This window comes from Neolamprologus brichardi, unplaced genomic scaffold, assembly GCF_056152115.1.
Source record: "Neolamprologus brichardi isolate AB-2024 unplaced genomic scaffold, ASM5615211v1 NODE_ptg000008l+_length_2720982_cov_1, whole genome shotgun sequence".
In the NCBI taxonomy this organism is placed as follows: Eukaryota; Metazoa; Chordata; class Actinopteri; order Cichliformes; family Cichlidae; genus Neolamprologus; species Neolamprologus brichardi.
In genome coordinates this window covers 128476-149076 of record NW_028270135.1, presented here as the reverse complement: position 1 = coordinate 149076, position 20601 = coordinate 128476, and the positions used below count along the sequence as shown (strand labels likewise).

The window sequence follows — 20601 nt, the reverse complement described above, 5'->3', positions numbered from 1 at the left end:
GAGCAGTACCCCAGAGCTCCGACAGGGGGCGACAGATCAAAGGTTATCTTTCAGCAGAAGTTCTTAACAAAATTTACTTCTTCTCTCCAAAATCGTCAGAATTGCTCGGATCATCCTTCTCTTCTTACACAACACGACCCTCTGTTCATACTTTATTACTCTTATATGTGAACTTTTTCAATTCACATTACAAACACAAGCAGTGAGACTGGAACAGCATCTGAAGGACTCTGCTGGGTGTGTGGATCTTTGTCGAAGCGTTGGGTTGACAAACCCGCAGTAACTTCACTTTCAGAGGCTGAAAATATATTTATACATTAGACTTCCTAACATACTGACTCCTGCAAGTATTTTGACAACATGAACTCCAGACTCATGAACTCAGAAAACTGATTACGTTTGTGTTTGGCATCTACACAGTAAAATCATTTATTGTCACAGAACAACATCAGTCCACACATTTGCACAGTGCACCACTGACAACACATATTGATCTAATCTGTCAATATCACATGAATTTAAGACGTCTGCTGTCCTGTGGCAGAAGAACAATGGGTCTGCTGCACCTGTAAGACAAAACAATAAAAAACAAGCAGCGCCTAAAAGAAAAAATGGAAACACAAACCAGCAATCCTGTGTTTTCTGTGTTTTGTCTGAGTAAGTGCGTTTGTCACAAAATGTACTTATTAATGAGAGTGAAAAGTCTCAAAGATCAGGACCCCGGCGCCCAGCAACCCCCCCAAACCCAGAAAGAATTTATTCCTTTTAGTTACTGCTGAGCTGGTCAGTGCATCCTTCTTAAAAATGTCCACGATTGTTGATTTGCCACTCTTAAAGTTGTTCCTCTCTGACGGGCTTCTGTTGGCTTTGCAGCCTGATGATGTCATCCTTCACCTGTGTCTCTTTGCATTAACTCTCCAAACTTCAACACGTTTTAGATCTGCTACATTTTTACTGTCCATAATTGAATTTACTGTCCATTCTCTTTGGCGCCGCTATAACTGTATAAAAGTGTGTATAAGTCATATAATGCAATCATTTTGCTAAACCCCTTAAAATAAAGATAAATTCTGCACTTCTAACAGATCCTGATCGTTTGATTTAAAATCCAAAGCCCCATAAATGATGGCCCTATGAGTAACAACACTACAGACTGTTTTCGTGCTCAGGTGTACGGTCTACCTGTCTGCAAACATGTCTGCAGCCTGACTCACACTGACTTCCACGCACTGCGATGTAGCGGATGAAGAATGTGCATGTGAGTATGTTTACGGAGCCCCCCTGCGCTGCACCGGCACTTGCAGATGGTCATCAGCCCGTTCTATTTCAGTCCCCGGCATGTGAGGGTAACATGGTAAGCGGAGATCGTAGCGGTGTCCGTATCTGTCGAAAGTCTTGTCACTGAGTGAATACAGCTTTTCTGCTATGTCGTTGCGTACAACCAGGGCAAAGATCTTGGCTATGTAGCGATGCTTAGCAAAGAGCAGGTAGAGCTTTTTCCTCCTCCACGCCACGTACCGGCAGGGGTTATCAGCACGCAGCGTCACCTGAGAATAAACCACAAAACAAGTTCAGCTTTGTTTAACCTCAATACAACATTTTTGTTGTTTTTCTGCACGATAAAGAAAAAGCTGTTGTGACAAAGAAAGAAATCTGTCATCACAAGTCTTTGGAATTAAATTGTAACAAATAAATGTGCAAAATTACAGAAAAGTCCAAAACGTATGCTCGTGCTTGTTAGTGGTGAGCAGCAGATCAAACAAGAACCATAAAAGGCTTTAAGCACATTCAGGCCTGTGAGACTCGTTTAGACACTGAGCCTCACTCACCCCCGTTCTGTTACCGTCAGGGCTGGGGGGCTGGGAGGAGGTGCTGGCCGTCGGATTGGAGTCTGGGGTGCGGGGCCTCCCTGCTACTGCAGATAAGGAGGCGGTCTGCTTCCCTCCTATAGAGTATGTTTGGGGAGTGTGATTGTGTGTACAGTAGGGATGGGTATTGATAAGATTTTCACGATTCCGATTCCATTTTCGATTCTGTTTAACGATTCGATTCTTTTTTAAAAAGGAGAACACTAAGATCGATTAGCTTAGAACTTTGTTTTATATCTTCTCTTTGAACAAGATAGAAATTTAGGAGTAACATGGCCTTACAAACCCAACAGTGAGATCTTAAGAGATCCACAGCCTACGGCTCTTCAATGGGGTGTCACAGGGTCCCCAGGAAAAAATTGTAAATGTAAAATAATAAAATAAATATTCTTCTGTAGCAATAACAAAGTATAACATCAATTATTCTGTAGCAATTACACAAGAATATCCAGTAATGTCCCTGCCTACAATTAAACACATTCACTTACTGAAAATCATCTGCTGTGGCAAACGGCTGCAAGCCTTTGACCACAAACTGAGTCACTGCTCGGTGACATTCGTCTATCCTGGCCTGAAAGGAGACGCTACGGTAGACTGCAGCGAGAACTGCCAGCATCTGAGCCAGACTCTGTCTCATCATGGTCACCTAAACGCACAGTAATGGCAGGTTTGTAATAAGGCAGACGCTCTGCAACGTGGTGACGTCATTCGGGGCGACTGGAATCAATAAGGGAATCGTTTACAAAAATGGCAAACAATTCCAAGGAACTGAAATAGTGGGAACCGGTTCTCAACAAGAACCGGTTTTCAATACCCATCCCTAGTGTACAGTGCCTATTTGTGTCCGTCTCCACGTCGGGTGCATAATTCCCAGGCAGATGCAAGTGGTTTTCTGAGGTTCTTCTGAGGTTTCCTTTACCCGTTTAACCGTGTGTAGTTAAAGTCCTCTTAACATAACTTATAATTAAAAAAACATTCTTTCTGCGCACTTACAGGTGTTTTCTCCTTCTTTCTACCCAAAGAGGAAACTAGCGCAACTTGTAAGCAAGCTTGAATTTCAAAATAAAAGCACCAAAACTTTGACTAAAGTAAATTGTCAAATAGTAAATTTGACTAAATAAAATAACAAACAAAGTAATGTACAGCTTAAACAATTTACAATGATGACACGGATCTTGACAAGATAAGGAAATAATCCAAATTATATACAATGTCATCATGCCAACAGCTACAGGGTGAGTGCCGAGTATTTGTTTGTGTATATGGGGGGTGGGGGGGGGAATGCACGTTTGTGTCCGCGTGCGCCTGTTCGTCTGTGTCTGTATGTCAGGTCAAGTCTTAGACTCCGCCTCTCTGGGAACATCTCAGGCTCTCTGGGGTACGGAGGCCTATCTCCCCTCACCACACTCCCTGCCAGTGGCCGATGCCTTCAGACGTTGGTGTGTTGGTGGTTCTTGGTGTCTGGGGCTGGGCGCTCATGAATGTACCGGCTCACTCCTGGTGGCCGATTGGCGGGGCCTGGCGCCTGTGGCCAGGCTGGGCCCCTTCCAGGGGGTGGGTGCCCTCAGGCCTCTGGGCCTGAAGTTCGGTCCTCTCTGGCACAGCTGGCTGCCGGCAGAGCCAGCGGGTACATCACAGCAACCCCCTCTGGCCTCTGCTCCGTGGCTGCTGGGTGACCTCTTGTTTGGGGCTCTCAGTTGGCTAACTTTCCTCTGTGATCCGTTAATCTCAGCCTCTAGTGTCCTTCTCCATGCAGGACACTGCTCCATGTGTTTTGTGGACTTGTAAAAGGCATTCGACCGTGTCCGTCTGAGGGTCCTGTGGGGGGTGCTCCGGGAGTATGGGGTGTTTAGCCCATTGTGACGGGCTATTCAATCCTTATACAACCGTTGCAAGAACTTGGTTCGCATTGCTGGCAACAAGTCAGACTCGTTCCTGCTGGGTGATGGGCTCCGCCATGGCTGCCCTTTGTCACTGATTCTGTTCGTAAATTTTACGGACAGGATTTCTAGGCGCAGCAGAGTGGTGGAAGGCTTTCAGCTGGGTGGTCTCAGAATCTCATCTCTGCTTTTCGCGGATGTTGTGGTTCTGTTGGCTTCATCGGGTGAGGGCCTCCAGCTCGCACTGGAACGGTTCACAGCCAAATGTGAAGCGGTGGGAATGAGAGTCAGCACTTCTAAATCTGAGGCCATGATCCTCAGCCGGAAAAGGGTGGGGTGTCCACTCCCAGTCAGGGACGAGTTCCTGACCCGAGTGGAAGAATTTAAGTATCTCAGGGTCGTGTTCACGAGTGACGGGAGAAGGGAGCGGGAGATCAACAGACGGTGCTGCGGCTGCAGTGATGTGGACGCTGTACCAGTCCGTCGTGGTGAAGAGAGAGTTGAGCGTAAAAGCGAAGCTCTCATTTTACCGGTCGATCTACGTCACGTCCCTCACCTGTGGTCACGAGCTGTGGGTAGTGACCGGCAGAAATGAGCTTTCTCCGAAGAGTGGCTGGCCTCTCCCTTAGAGAGCTCCCTCCAGCTGGAGGAGGTGGCTGGGGAGAGGGAGGTCTGGGCTTCTCTGCTTAGGCTGCTGCCCCCGCAACCCTGCACCGGATAGGCAGAAGAAGATGGATGGATTTGATTCCGATTCACAAGTTCCCAATTTGATTCAATCACAGATTTGATTCGATTCAATTTTTTCTCAGGCAGTCAGAAACATAATTCTTTTATCATTTATCAGTACATGTGCATATTTTTATATCTACGTATAAAAACAAAGCTGACACTTGTAGGACTTCCTCAGAGGAGCCTTAGTGTCAAAGTAACTGAGAATAAAACACAGAAAAACATGAAGGAGATTTTCCTGGCCTGAGTTTTTTATAGCAGATAACCTTAAAATATTCTGCAGTAGATCAACAGCTGGAGAAAATAAGCTTTATTAGAGACACAGCCAAGCGTTATGCAATTTGGCATAACTTTAAAAAGTTAAAATTTCTTCTGTATTGAACAGCAGAAATGAGGCTTTCTTGTCAGAGGTCGTTTAAACCCCCCCCCCAAAAAAACAGCAGCTGACAGCGCTGTACGTAGACTGGTGCGTAAAAAGCAAGCAAATAATCCAGAAAACAGATTTGAGATGGGAAACTGTCCTTGAAGTACACTGAGAGAGAGAGAGAGCTGTGCATGAAGTGTGATTTTTACCGATGTGGAAACAAAACAGCCAAAGTCAGAGTAAATTAATGATGATATTTATTTGTTTGTTAAGCATAGTTTGGATTTTCCTTTGCTGCTGGTTCAGTGAATTTTGTTCAGAGTGATGAAACCTGCAGCACCAGAATCTGTGAGGTGTCGGCTTTCAGCCCCGACGGTGTGTCTGTGGACGTGGGGTGACCGACACACTTTGTGTTTACATCTTTGTGCAGAATCCGTTTACCTGCTCGCATTAGCTGTTTTAGCTGTTTGGTGGTTGTTAAAATAGTTTTGTGAGCTTTAACATGAGATTCTGGCATCCATCCATCCATCCATCCATCCATCCATTCGCTTCCACTTATCCTTTTCAGGGTCGCAGGGGGCACTGGAGCCTATCCCAGCTGTCATAGGGCGAGAGGCGGGGTCCACCCTGGACAGGTCGCCAGTCTGTCGCAGGGCCAACACAAAGGAGATTCTGGCATTTCTGGCAAAATACATTTATATTTAAAAATCGATTCAGGATTTAAGGAATCGATATCACTTTATTAAAGCTAAAATCAATTTTAATCAGAAAATCAATGTTTTAAACCAGAGGTCTACAACCTTTTTTGCGCCACGGACCGGTTTATGCCCGACAATATTTTCACGGACCGGCCTTTAAGGTGTCGCGGATAAATACAACAAAATAAAACTAGTACCAGTACCGAAAAAAAGAAAATTTATTCATAACACACGTGAAAAGACCCAGGAAAACAGAGTTAACGATAAAAACAATAACAAAATAACACTGGAAACAGATAAAAACCCTGAAAACTATACATTTCACACCTGAGCCTCAACTCTCGCGGCCCGGTACCAAACGACTCACGGACCGGTACCGGTCCGAGACCCGGGGGTTGGGGACCGCTGCTTTAAACCCACACTCAGCTATAACCAAGTGGCCAAGTATACAGAAACATCTGTGCCGAGTATAACCTGGAAGTCCCGAGGTCAAAATAGGAGACGCCCACTAAGGTGGTGGAGAATGACCGAGCTAAGATCCTGTGGGACTTCCAGATACAGACGGACAAACAGGTGGTGGCTAACCAACCGGACATAGTGGTGGTAGACAAACAGAAGAAGACGGCCGTAGTGATCGATGTAGCGATACGCCAGTTGGAGCCATCTTCCTTAAGTATTCGTGGATGTGTGATTTGTGCATCTCACACTCACACACAGACACACACACAGTATTTAATGTGTAGCTTGAATTACAACAAAATGAACCTGGAATGCGCCCTCCTCGGATGGTTGCAGAGAGTCCCATTCTGGTGAATCCAGAAACTGGAAAGGGTAGATGTAATGCAGGAACTCTCCATTAACTGTCACACGGATTCTGTAGGACAATGGAGCAAGAGTTGATTTTAATAGGTCAAGTTCACAACAGTAGACACTGAAGATAAAGTTAATTATTAACTAAAACAACCTAAAACATTCTGTAGTGTTGTACTACTACATAAGTGTGCAACATGTTTTTTTCATGTGTGTAATTTTATCACACAGGGTGATCAGGCAACCACATGCCCCCAGGACATTTTAATATCAGAAATAAACTTTTTTTTTTTGAATACTTGCAATGAAATTTCAATGAAAACTGTACAACTATGGACCAATCGTTTGCCGCCTCCTCTACACGGATGACACACGTCACACATCCACACGTACACGGGTATTTTTGAAAACGGAGATTTTCCGTTTTAAAAAATAATCCCGTCCACACGTAAAGGCAGAAATGAAGGAAAACGCTGCTAGGAACATGCCAAAGCAGCAGGTGGCGCTATATTCCTAACCGTGCAAAAATGTTGGCCAATCAGAAGTCTAGAAGCCTCGGTGGGAAAAAGTAAACAAAGCTGGGGCATAGAAGCAGAACCAAGTCGTATGTGTGGAGGGACAGTAACTGTGTGTATATGTAAGCATTTAAACACTGCAGAGAGTAAAATTAACAGTAACAGTATTGTAGAAATTCATTTCACCGAAACAATAACGTGGCGCACAGTGTGACGTCAAAAAAGGCGCACACCTTTGACGCTGCGTTTTCTCCGTTTTCTCCGTTTTTCTCGTCCACACGTAAATGCAAAAACAGAGTTTTCAAAAATATCCACCCTAGCTGGAGTTTTTAAAAATCTCTGTTTTCAGTGACCAAAAACGCCGTTTACGTGTGGACGAAAGGTGCAAATGCATAGAAAAATCTGCGTTTTCAAAAATACCCGAGTACGTGTGGACATAGCCTTTAATATCAGAAATAAACTCTTTTTTTTTTTTTTGGAATACTTGCAATGAAATTTCAATGAAAACGGTTCAACTATGGACCAATCGTTTGCCGCCTCCTCTACACGGATGACATTGAGCTGTATGCCAGGAGTAAACAAGAACATGGGAATGTCATTCAGACCAGAGAAGTGTAGTAAGAACTGAGTTAAATGCACAACCAGAGGACCACATTGCAGGACAGCTACAAATGCCTCACAATCCCACAGGCAAATGGGACCATGGACTACGAAAGCTGCAACCACCAAATACCTGCAGAGTAAGGCAAGTCCCGAGGAGTCAGCCGGGCATGGATGTTGATCCAAGCAATCAACACCTAGGCCCTGCCGGGCGTCAGATACCCTGCTGGGATAATAGCCAGGCCACAACTGATGGTATGTTTAGTGAATACCTAAGGCAACAGAAAGAAGAGGAACCATGATGGGAGGACAGGCCCCTGCACGGCAAAGCTGCACTGAAAAACAGCCACACTAATTATGGCAGCTCAGAAACAAGCTCTGAGTGCGCCAGAACCAAGTGGTGGGTATAGTATATAAAAATATCTGTGCTAAGTATAGCACGGAAATTCCAAGGTCAAAATAGGATACGGCTCCGACGGAGGTTGAGAATGACCAAGCGAAGATCCTGTGGGACTTCCAGATACAGACAGATGAACAGGAAGTGATGTCGCTATATCAAGTGATGGTGACCTCAAGAAGAAAAAAGATGAGAAGCTGGAGAAATAGCAAGGATGAGCGAGGAGCTAGAGAAGAGGTCGAAGGTGAAAGGGTTACGGTGGTTCGTTGTGACAATCGCAGCACAGTGACACACAAACTGGGCACCAACAGATGTGTGTTCAATTACTGTAACTATTAGCATTTATATTGTTCTTTCCTTTATTTTGACACTTAAGATTAAAATTCCTTACACATTTTCACCTTACACCCATTCCTATTTCCCCCTGGTCCAATGATTGTCTGTGCTGTTTTGCTCTTATCGTGGAGATGTCTTGTTCACTTGTTATCCTGTTTTTCATAAATAAAAGAAAGAAAATGTAAAATTCTGATAATTAACCAGCAAGTTCTGAATGGACCTTTTCCCTCTCCGATTTCTAAACTTAGCACAAAAAGTAAGGAACTTTGTGTTTGGTATTTCTTTGTTGTAACAATGCTTCTCGGTAATACATCTTATACTCTTTATTTCCTCTTAAATTGTGCCATATTTGTAATGAAAATGCATCTTTGGGTTGAGCAGCAGAAGATGGGAAGTTCAAAACAGACATTTCGACATTGTGTCGAGCTTCCCGAGTGCAGATGAACACTGCTCTGAAACGTGGTTAAAAACACCCAGATCACGTGACCACGACTAAATGAGGCTTTGGTGCCCCAGTTTTGACAGGTGGTGTACCTGCTGCAGAGTGGCACACTGAGCTGTAAAATCATTAAAATATCCCAATAAATCGCGTCTGCTTTCAGCGAGAAAATGAAACAGGCAACAGACAATTTTTAGCTCCGGCTCTGTCTGTTCTCTAAGTTTTCTACTTTCAACAGAAAATATTATTTGCGGCATTAAATGACGTCATCCTCACTATAATTTGTTACTCACACACACTGCACCGCCATATATTTCTCATTATATATTATAATATATATACATACATATACATATATATACAGACACACACACACACACACATATATATACACTGACATGTTTTGTGAATAACTCAAAATCAACATTTTGACTATTACACTGTAGGGCTGTTTGATATAACGATATATATCGGATGACGATATAAAAACATCGTTTCATTTTACACTATCGTTTGTTTCGTGGTGTCGCAAAATAAACTGTTTACGAAAATATTTTTTCATGGTTTTGATGGTCACTGTAGTTATTAAGTTCTCTCTTTCTCTTATATTTAATATAACCACACTACAGACGGACAAGCGCCTGTTTTTATGCGTTGTCGTTAGCAACAACAGCAGTAAAATCCTCGCGTGTCCGCTTATTGATTTTCCACATGAACCTTTCACAATAAAGCTCAAGATCCTGTTAAAACTTTTCAAAATAAACTGAATCATGTGAAAGATGCAGAGAGTTTACAGATGAGAAATAAATATATTTATATAATATTTATGTCGTTATCGGGACGATAGATGTCTTATATCGGGATATGAGAGTTTGGTCATATCGCACAGCTCTATTACACTGCACTATAAACTCACAAATTCGCTGCTGCATATATAGATGAGAAGTCATTTGCATGCAGGCAGCTTAAAATAATAGTGGCCTGGAGCATACAGCCCCCTTCCTGATTTCCTATTTTTTGTATGTTTGTCACACTTAAATGTTTTAGATGATCAAACAATTTTAAATATTAGACCAGGCTTAAAACACAAAAAGCAGTTTCTAAATGAAGGTGTTTATTATTGAAGGGAAACAAATCCAAATCTCCAAGGCTCATAAGTACCCATAAATCTAAAAACTGGTTGGACCACCCTCAGCAGCAACAACTGCTCTCAAGTGTTGGTGATAACTGGCAATGAGTCTTTCACTGGAGGCTTTTCAAGCATAAACTGCCTTTTAAATGTCACAGCATCTCAATCAGATTCAGTTTTATTTACACAGCGCCAAATCACAACAAAAGTCGCCTCAAGATGCTTTATATTGTGAGGTCGACCCTACAATGATACATACAGAGAAAAACCCGACAATCATATGACCCCCTATGAGCAGCACTTTGGTGACAGTGGGAAGGAAAAACTCCCTTTTAACAGGAAGAAACCTCCAACAGAACCAGGCTCAGGGAGGGGCGGGGCCATCTGCTGTGATTGGTTGGGGTGAGAGAAGGAAGACAGGATAAAGACATGCTGTGGAAGAGAGACAGAGATTAATAACAGGTCAGGACTTTGAATAGTCCACTCAAGTCTTCATCTAGTTTTTCTTAAGCCAGAGGTGGACTTCCTGTTGTGTTTTGAATCATTTTCCTGCTGCAGAACCCAAGTGTGCTTCAGCTTGAGATCACAAACCGGACCGGACACTCTCCTTTGTGATATTTTGGTAGAAAAATTCATGGTTCCAAGTCTTCCAGGTCCTGAGGCAGCAAAACAGCCCCAGATCATCCCACTGCCACCACCATATTTTACTGTTGGTTAATTTCATAATGGTGTTTTTTTTAATTTAAGATCTGGTAACTACAAAGCCCACATTATATCATTTGCTTCCAACCATTCAGTAATTGAGGACTGTTCCTTTTCTGAAAAGCTGTTAGTTTTATGGCAGATGTAACGGTACTCAAACATCCAAATAGTTGAATCGGTCCACAGAATACTTTCACAGATGTCTTGGGGTCATCAACATGTTTGTTTTGGCAAATGTGAGACAAGCCTTTGTGTTCTTTTGGGTCAGCAAGGGTTTTTGTTTGGTGAACTCTCCCATGGATCCTGTTTTTGCCCCGTCTCTAAATCATGAACTCTGACCTTAACTGAGAAACGTGAAGCCTGTGGTTCTTTAATGCTGTTCTGGGTTCTTCTGTCACCTCCTGGATGAGACTTCAACATGCTCTTGGAGTCATTTTGGGAAGGCTGGTAACTCCTGGGAAGGCTAATCACTGTTCCATGTTTTCTCCATTTGTGTATAATGGCTCTCACTGTGTTTCACTGCAGTCCCAAGCCTTGGAAATGCCTTTGTAACACTTAACATACTGATGGATATCAGTGAAGTTTTTCTTTAGATGGCATGATGTGTTCCTTCTTGAGATCTTTTAGCCTTCCTTGCCTTCCTAAACTTTGTCTAACAGGTTCTGTTTAAGTGATTTCTTGATTCAACAGATCTTCCAGTGATCAGGCCTGAGTGTGTTTAGTGAAATTGAACACAGCTCTCCAAAAAAATGTGGTTAATCACAGTTAATCAATGATTTACCAAGAGGGGCAATTACCTTTTCACACAGGACCAGGGAGGTTTGGATAACTTTTCTCCTCTAATCAATGAAATCATCATTTAAAAAGTGCATTTTATATTTATTTGGGTTATCTTTGTCTCATATCAATTGATGATCTGAACCATGCAAGTGTGACAAATAGCAAAACACTATCAGGAAGTGGGCAAACACTTTTTCACACCACACTAAGTCATTTTGTTTAAAAACAAAGTGAAGCCACAGAGAAATGCTGTGACCAAACTAACATATACATGAACCACCCCGTCTCCATTCAGTGCAGTGGACACATTTGTGAGCCTGTTACCTTCGATGACCTTTTAGCCTCTCTAAGGCTACGTTCACACTGCAGGCGAAAGCGCATCAAATCCGATTTTTCTGACCCTCTGCGACCATCTATCCCATCATGGTCTGACAGTGTGAACGGCACAAATCCCATATTTTCAAATCTGATCTGGGTCACTTTCGTATGTGGTGCTGAATCCGATACATATCTGATGTTTTAGAAAGCTGCTGTTTGATGGTCAAGTCGCATTAAATCCGTCTTTTACGTCACTGACACAAGACAGACGCCAATTATCAGCGCCGGAGAAGACATCGTGAACACTTCCTGGCCATCCAGTGAAACTGTTGGGAAGACAACGTTGGAGAAACGTGAACATTTTATTTGTACTGTATAATCTGCAGATTCTGACAGAAATCTGCAACTATCCTTTGAAGCAGCGCTCCTCTAAAACAGCAATAAGGATCATTATTAGGTTATTTACATTATTATGTAAATAACAAAATAACTTAAAGCAAAAATTGGGAAACGTGAAGTCCGAAGTCTTTACATTAAGGACCATCAGTCAAACAATACTGTTGGTCTGGGTCTAAACAGAGCGCGTTGTGTGCGACATCTTCTTTTGTGCATGCGGCGCTTTGAGCGTTCACACTAGAGCGCGTTTGCTGTCACATTTTATTTGTAGTGTGAACGAGCAGACAAAAAAATCAGATTTGATCAAAAAATCAGATTTGAGCATCAAGACCTGCAGAGTGAACGTAGCCAAAAAGAGAGCTGCTCTCTCAGTGATGCAGAACTTCATAAACAGCTCCAGCAGCAAGAGCTCCTTGCCTTTTAGCGTCTGGACTCAGAGACGTGTGAGCAGTGCTGTTTCACACACTGAGGTTAATGGAGTTCCACAGGGTTCTGTGCTGGGACCAGTTCTACTTCCTTCCATCATAGTAACATCCAAAATTTGTGCTGGTGTTCTGCCTCACTTTCTCAGAACAAATATCTGAAAATGTAAGTTCACAGGCAGCATCCACTGCCTCAGAGCACTCTACTACATTTATTACATATATTCTAATACTTGTAAAACTGATTTCATGATCAATTCTGCAGTGTGTTTGTGCACTAGGCTACATTTTGTACAAACTATTACTCCAGTACATTTTTAGCTACAAAAGTAACAAAGCACAAAAACTGATGAAATGTATTGACTTTACATGAAAATACTAGCAGACTAATCATTAAGGTAATCAGTCACCTAATGCGAAAAGCATGTAACTGTTCAATAAGCTGCTGTCCATAGATGAGTGAAAAGCAAATCATTACAGTGTGATCTATTCAGCCTTTACTCCCCAACGACATGTGGTTATGAAAAGCATGTTTAAATCTAGGCTCTTTAAAGCTATACTCATTTACCATGTGCTCATTTAGACACACGGAGCTGTTGTGGTTAAAGCCTGGTCAAACAAACAAACAAACAAACAAACAAACAAACAAAGCTTTGCGGTCAAAGCTGCAAAGATCCCTCAGGTAAAGAGTGAACTAGAAATGCAGATTACAATAGTGAAGCCTTTTAGCTCATGAGCCAGTCTGGATCAGTCCCAGTAACCCTGACCCAGTTAAACATTTGGAGTCTGTCAGTGAGACTTTCACACGACAAAGAGTATCAAACAACCCTTTGTTTTCATACCAACAGGACATGACTGTGCTAAACTCTATGTTGGGGTGTACCGTGTTTGACTCTGAGCTGTTCAAGCGTGTGTGCGCAATCACCTCCCGCAGAGCAGCACTGACAGCTTGTCAATAGCGGTTTTTCCTTCTACGGCGAAGCAGCGGTCCTTCTCTAAAGTTTGCACTTCCCCGTCACAGCAGGCCACGATCTTCCCAAAATGGGACAATGACACTCCGAGTCTTTTAAACATGCAGCTATACAGCTCCTGGAAGTCCTTGTCAAACGAGAAGCTCCTCAGCCTGTATGACATGTGCAGGACTTGTACCAGACACACCGCGAAGATCGCCAAACTCCACAGGAAAGAGTCCGTGGTGCAGGAGTCCGACCACGACCAGAGAGTGGAGCAGAAGAAGCCCAGAGTGAGGAGGATGAACAGGTAGAAGAGTCCGTAAAAGCCGCTGCCCCCCATGAAGCCAAGGAACAGAAAGATGTTGGCGAGATGGAACACCGACCCTTCCGCGCCCTCTTTCCACTCTTTACACAGCGGGTAGGCGGACTCCTCCGGCGCCACCGTGAAATTCATGTTTTCGAAGTCGGGCGGCTCCATGCTGCATACAGCGGCTCGACCCGCAGCGCACTCACCACAGCCTCGCTCCGTGCCACCAGAGCGGCTAGAAAAACGCTGACACCTCGGCCCATCACTCATAGGTGGAACGCAGAAACAACCAATCAAATCGCTACGTTATATCCAATGAAAAAAAGAGTTTTTACGGAACCGTCAGAGCGCGGGTTCGAGTCCAGGTGCGGACAAAGCTCGTGTTACATTATTAAAGGATAAAGACCAGTTTTTACTCACTGTAGATAACAGCTGCTTCGTGATTTTGTTTGATTCTCCTGTTTATTTGTAAACTATTATTATTCAGTGTTACAGCCCATAATGCAGAATCAACTCTACCATTACATTTCTGAGATGATACACACCACAAGTAATTATGTGTTTGCTGTTTTTATGTTAAAACAGGTTTCCAGGGCTGGTTCTGTCGTGTTTTAGTTATTTTTCAAAAGATAGTTTTAGTTTATTTCAGTTTTTGTGAGTCTGGGATGTCAACAATTACATGCACATCCCAGTTTTAATGATTAGATTAGATGAAACTTTATTAATCCCTCGGGTGGGTTCCTCCAGGAAATTCAGTTTCCAGTAGCAAAGCACCGAAAGAAGTTGCATGTTACAGATACATTAAAGGGAATGAGAGTAAGGATATAAGCATAAATACACCATATATAGATACAGAATATACAATATGGATAAATAGGATAAATAGGATTGCTCATTTGAGTGAGTATATTGCACAGTGATTATTGCACAGTCGAATATAAGAAAAAAAGACAAAACAAAAAACAAATATTGCACAGTGTAGAAAAGCACCTACAGCTTGCTTGTCCCCCCCTCCTTTGTCCTCCTGTCTCCCCTCCCTCTCCCCTCCAGAGAGGAGTTAAACAGTCTGATGGTGTGTGGGACAAAGGAGTTTTTAAGTCTGTTGGTCCTTGACTTTGGGAGAAGCAACCTGTCACTGAACAGACTCCTCTGATTGTTTACGACCGTGTGCAGAGGATGCCCAGCATTGTCCATAATGTCCATCAGTTTCTTTAAGGTCCTCTTCTTTGCCACTGTCACCAGAGTGTCCAGCTTCATGCCGACCACAGAGCCAGCTTTCCTGATCAGTTTTTCCAGCCTGGATGAGTCCTTCTTTGCTGTGCTGCTCCCCCAGCACACCACAGCATAGAACAGTACTCCAGCAACCACTGACTGGTAAAACATCCTCAGGAGCTTCCTGCAAAGTCACACACAACAAGCTGTAATACAGATATATTCTGATGATATAGAAAATTAAGCTTATGCATTAGTTAAATTAGGACAGTATTTAGAAACCCATCTGAAGGCTTCCTCGCTCTTCGGCTGCTAGTTTGTGTCTTTCAGACACTGTGTGATGCAGCCCACCTCCTCCTCAGTCTCCTAACTCCTTTCACTGCTGGGATTCTTTCTTCTATGATGGGTCATTATAGTTAATTGCCAGATGGCTTACTTTATTTTTGTCTTTAATAAATCATGTTTGGTATTTCCACACAATCTCTCCTTATTGATTCAATTTTAATCACAAACCTACATTCACTGACAAAAATCAAAGCATGAAAAACAGTTAATAACAAATAAAAACAAAGAAAAACACCTTTAACCACTATCTGTGAAGGTTCTCAGTCATCCAGGTCATCGTAGTCAAAGGAGCTTGCAAAGAAAAGCGTCTGGACTTCTTTAAGTTGCTTGAAGACGTTTCACCTTCATCCGAGAAGCTTCTTCAGTTCTAAGGTCAAATGGTGGAGAGTCCCAGATATAAACCTGGTGGGAGTTTCCCCCCACAGAGGGACAAAAGGACCCCCTGATGATCCTCTAATCGCCTGAGCCAAGGTGTGAAACTGGGTGTGGGTCCCAATCAGGCAGAGTTTCGGGTGGGTTCATTGTGAAACCTGGCCCCACCTTATCATGTGAATTCCTGAGGTCAGATGGCCCAGGGTGTGAGTGGGCCTTAAGGCGTCTGGGAGGGATCTCAAAACTGGATTATAGATGGCAGAGAGTTGGTGTCGTAAACCACCGCCTCTGTTCAAAGATGGTCGCTCACAGTGGACATAGATGCTTCTTTCACTCCTCTTTCAAACCATCTGTCCTCTCTGTCCAAAATGTGAACGTTGGCATCCTCGAAAGAGTGACCTTTGACCTTTAGATGCAGATGGACAGCTGAGTCTTGTCCTGTGGAGGTGGCTCTTCTGTGTTGTGCCATGCGCTTGTGAAGTGGCTGTTTGGTCTCTCCGATGTAGAGGTCTGGGCATTCCTCGCTGCACTGTACGGCAAACACCACATTGTTAAGTCTGTGTTTTGGAGTTTTGTCTTTCGGGTGAACCAGTTTTTGTCTGAGTGTGTTGCTGGGTCTGAAGTACACCGGGATGTCGTGCTTGGAGAAAACCCTCCTGAGTTTCTCTGATACACCGGCTACATAGGGGATGACAATGTTGTTGCGTCTGTCCTTCTTATCCTCCCTCGCTGGTGTCTGATCTTCTTTTCTGTGCCTCTTTGCTGACTTTAAAAACGCCCATTTAGGATAGCCGCACGTTTTGAGTGCTTCCTTTACATGTGTGTGTTCCTTCTTTTTCCCTTCAGGCTTAGAGGGAACATGTTCTGCCCGGTGGTGTAGGGTCCTGATTACTCCAAGTTTGTGTTCCAGAGGGTGATGGGAGTCAAACAGGAGGTACTGGTCCGTGTGTGTGGGCTTTCGGTAAACTTCGATGTTGAGGTTGCCATTCTCTTCAATGTGCACAGCGCAGTCCAGGAAAGGCAAACAGTCGTCCTTTGTGTCTTCCCTGGTGAACTTGATGTTTTTATCCACAGCGTTGATGTGGATAAAAACCTTTAACCACTGCTTGACACCTGAGGCATCACTTTAAAATAACAAACAGAACACACATGCAGACACACACCAAGGCTGTGATGTGACACTGAGGAGACAAAACTGCTTAAAATCTGCTTCATGCATCTGTTAATCTGATTTGACTGACACCAACAAGACATTTAAGACATTTTTTAAAGGGGCCACTTGCCCCTCCCTTCCTTCCCTCCCCATCTCCAGCTGCCTCCCTCCTCCCGCTCCACCATAATCAGCCACACATGCAGGGCCTTGGAGTAGGGGTGTGTCACCAGGGTGCAGGGGAGGCATCCCCCCCCCCCCACCCCACCCCCACCCCCACCCCCATCCCCTTCTGGCTTCCTGTGCCTCAACTTTATCCTACAACTTAGACATTCACATTACTCACACTCTCATAACACAAACATATAGGACCTTGGGGTGGGCACGCTACACGGCATCCAGAAGACCATCATGTTGTACACCTCACCCTGGCGTCGTTGCCCCCCTCTCAATTTTAAATACACGTAGACATTGAGGGCTATCAGGAGGGGCTATGCACTTACCTGCTGCTCTCTGGCAGCTCCACGCCCTCCTGGGTTTTAAATGCACCTTAGAACTTTGAACCAAAGAACCAGTTGGATGGAAAGCTTCAGTTCATCGCGAGGTTTCATCTCAGCATCACTACGTTAGTGCTTTGCTTCTATGGCTGTGTCCCAATTCAGGGTCTGCAGCCTCAACGATCCTCAAGGGCCGCGTACTCAAAGACCGCTAAGGCCGGAAGTGCGAGGCTTGTGAAATGGGACGGTCTAGCCTCGGTCGCGCTGTCCAGGTTGCCTAGCAACCATGATACTAACAGCTGGAAATGTTTCATACAGCTTTGTTTGACAGAAATGAAGGAGAAAATCTTTTGTTCATTTGTTTGTTTGTTTCTACATGAGCTTTGATCATTCTCTGATTAAGATCAGCTATTGAACGGCGTATATTTTAAAGTAAAGGCTTTAAAACCAAGTTAGTACAAACGTCACTAATGTCACATGACTTTGCCGACATGTGGCCAACAGTAATGTTTTAATGTTCTTCGTTATTAAACATTTGCACATAAATAAGTGACATAATATTCAGTACTTACTTAAAGTTTACTCTTCGGGCGCCCCTCATCTTTTCGGCAAAATTATCCACACCCACCGCCGCGCTATGCATTCTGGGATATGTTGGGCCACGAAGTCTACACCGCCACGTCCTTAAAATTCAGGGAAATGAAGGACGCATTTGAGGGCCGCATTTCGAGCAGCCTTCAAATTGGGACAGCCTTCGTCGCGTCGCTGTGACGTAATCGACCTTAAAATGCGGCCTTTAAGGCTGCAGACCCTGAATTGGGATACAGCCTGTGTCTCTCGTCCCCAATTGGTTCCAGCTGTCATGCCACCTGTTCCTCGTTCCCTCATGTTCCAGTTTGTGTATTTATAGTGTGTGTCATCTCATGCTTGTTGCTGGTTCATCTGTGTTGTGTATTCCCTGTGAGTCTCCCTGCGTCTGTTTAAAGGTTTCTGGTTTATTTTTCTTAGTTTTTCCAGTTTAGGTATTCTTAGGTTCTGCACATGCATCCTCACTGCTGTTTGTACCGTCACTGTTAAAATAAAGCTCTCGCAACAGAAGCCGTGCTTGCATCAAGGCTTTCTCACACACCACATGTCTGCCATCACAGCTGCTCTGTGCGCTCTGGGTGAAGTCGTCTCCCATCTTAAGCCCTCTGTGGTTCACCTCGACACTCTCCCCTCTCGCCTTTCCAAACAAGTCTTTGACACTATTGGACCTCATTTTTTAACCATTATTAAACCTCCCTTCTAATGCGAACCATCCCAGCTGATCTTAAGCATGCTACAGTGCACTCATCTCTCAACAAAACAAATCTTCATGCAACAGCTCTCTCAAATTTTAGACCAACCTCTAAACCCCCCTTCCTGCCCCAAATCCTCAAAAAATTATCTTCCTTCAGCTCCAGGCTTTTCTGGAAATGAACGACACATGTCAGTCTGGTTTCAAAGCATTACTGATCAGCCGGCTCTGCTCTCTCGACTTCAGCTTGTTCAGGACGCTGCAGCCCGACTCTTGACAGGCACTTGTAAACACGACCATCTTTCTCCAGTCTTGGCTCGTTTGCATTGGCTTCCTGTATGTTATAGAATTGATTTAAAGATTTTATTCCTTGTTTTTAAGTCTCTAAATGGTCATACATCTCTGATCTGTTAACTAAAAATACTCCAATTAGATCTCTTAGGTCAGCTGATGAGTTACTTCTGATTGTTCCTAAAACCCAGAGGAGACTGGGCCTTTGTGATCGCTGGAACAGTCTGCCTCTTCAAATTAGTGTCTCTTCAACACTCAACATCTTTAAAACCCGTCTGAAAACACATCTTTACTCACTAGCTTTTAATTGTGAGGTTTTTACTGTTTACTGTGTACAACACTTTGATCCACCTGTGTTGCTTTTAAATGTGCTTATAAATAAATTGATTGATTGAAGGAAACTGTGCAGGTGGCTGCAGCAGATTATTAAACAGAATATGTGACAGCAATCGTTCCTTTGTAAAAAAAACAAAAACAAAAACATGCAGCTGCTAGATGCTTTCCTATATGTCAGGCAAGTGATCCCAGATTCCTCAGAATTGTGTGATATCAGTAAATATAATGTGAGGGAAATGAGTGACACTCCTCCTTTGGTGGTGATATTGTAAGTAAGGTTATTTATTGAGCGCTTTTTGTAGACGGGCAGTCACAAAGCGCTGAACACAAAGGTTAAAATAAAGAAAACATTAAGTAATAAAATTCAAATTCAAAACAATTCAAAAGTGTTGATTAACAGAAGGCCTTTTAAACAAAAATGTTTTAACTGCTTTTTAAAGGAGTCAAGCAAACGTAGTTGTGGAGGTAAACTGTTCCTTGGTCAACACGTTCTCACTCCCAAAGCGTAACATTTTACGCTAGGTGACAAATCGTCAACATATTACGTTTTCGGCTACCCACCACGTTCCTGAATGACGACCTCGGAAAAATGAGGAAAAATGGGAACCGTATGGAATCAATCTACACATGTTCGCTCTTTTTCTTCAAATCACTTAGAAACACGCTATTTAACATCATTAAAGTCCTGGTTAAGCTCAGGAAAAAGGTTATGGTTAGGGCTACGGATAAGGTTAGGTTTAGGGCTGGAATACAGGGCTGGAACGTCTATTACCGCGGGAGCGTCATTGCACTGGATTTCAGCCATAACCCGCCGCGTACCTTAAGAACGCCGAAGGTCTCCTTTTGCGTTCCTCAGGAACGCCGCGGGACGTGACAAAACATGGGCATGTTACGCCTACAACAGACTAAAAGGCTCCGCCCCCTTTTGTCTTCAGTTGTGTAACAACCAACAAACTCTGAGTCTGTGAGCAGAGACAACGAGCAGCAGTGTGTTTTGTAAGAAGCTTGGATAAATAATCATTTAGTGCTCTACTTGTTAAAACAAGAATTTTAAAACGAATTCTAAAATCAATTGGGAGCCAATGTAAATATAAAATGGGAGTAATGTGAGCACTCTTGCTAGAACATGTTAGTAGCCTGGCCGCTGCATTTTGTACAGCTTGGAGGCGAGAAAGAGATGATTTATCCAAGCTGGTAAACAAGGCATTACAATAACCTGAACGCGATGACACAAATGCATGGACAATTGGTGCAATATATAAATGAGTTAATCACTTATTCTCCTTCTAAGCAGCCTGTGAGACTGCCACAAAAGTACCATTGAAATACCTGCTGAGAGATTTCACAAAGGGAGTCTCTCCAAATTACAATGTGCTTTGAGAAAGCCAGCTATCAGGCTGTCTGACTGTCGGACACGTGATCAGGTCTCTGTAAAAAGGATTGCAGTGATTTCTGGCATGACTTCCAGACTATAGC

General features: G+C 43.5%; 1 protein-coding gene across 2 annotated transcripts; it reads right to left on the bottom strand.

Moving 5' to 3' along the window:
- Nucleotides 1-16: 16 nt before the first annotated feature.
- popdc3 (popeye domain cAMP effector 3) lies at nucleotides 17-13877 on the bottom strand. 2 transcript variants are annotated; one of them, XM_087837135.1, is made up of 3 exons: nucleotides 13309-13874; nucleotides 6305-6413; nucleotides 17-1547 (listed from the first exon to the last, which is right to left on the bottom strand). In XM_087837135.1, the coding sequence occupies exons 1-3, from the start codon at nucleotides 13812-13814 to the stop codon at nucleotides 1269-1271; spliced, it is 894 nt and encodes a 297-aa protein (XP_087693261.1). In that variant the 5' UTR covers nucleotides 13815-13874; the 3' UTR covers nucleotides 17-1268. The 2 variants fall into 2 exon arrangements, with proteins under 2 accessions (XP_087693261.1, XP_087693262.1); XM_087837136.1 differs by lacking the exon at nucleotides 17-1547 and adding an exon at nucleotides 4901-5522 and having other exon boundaries at nucleotides 13309-13877.
- Between the last annotated feature and the right edge of the window lie 6724 nt (nucleotides 13878-20601).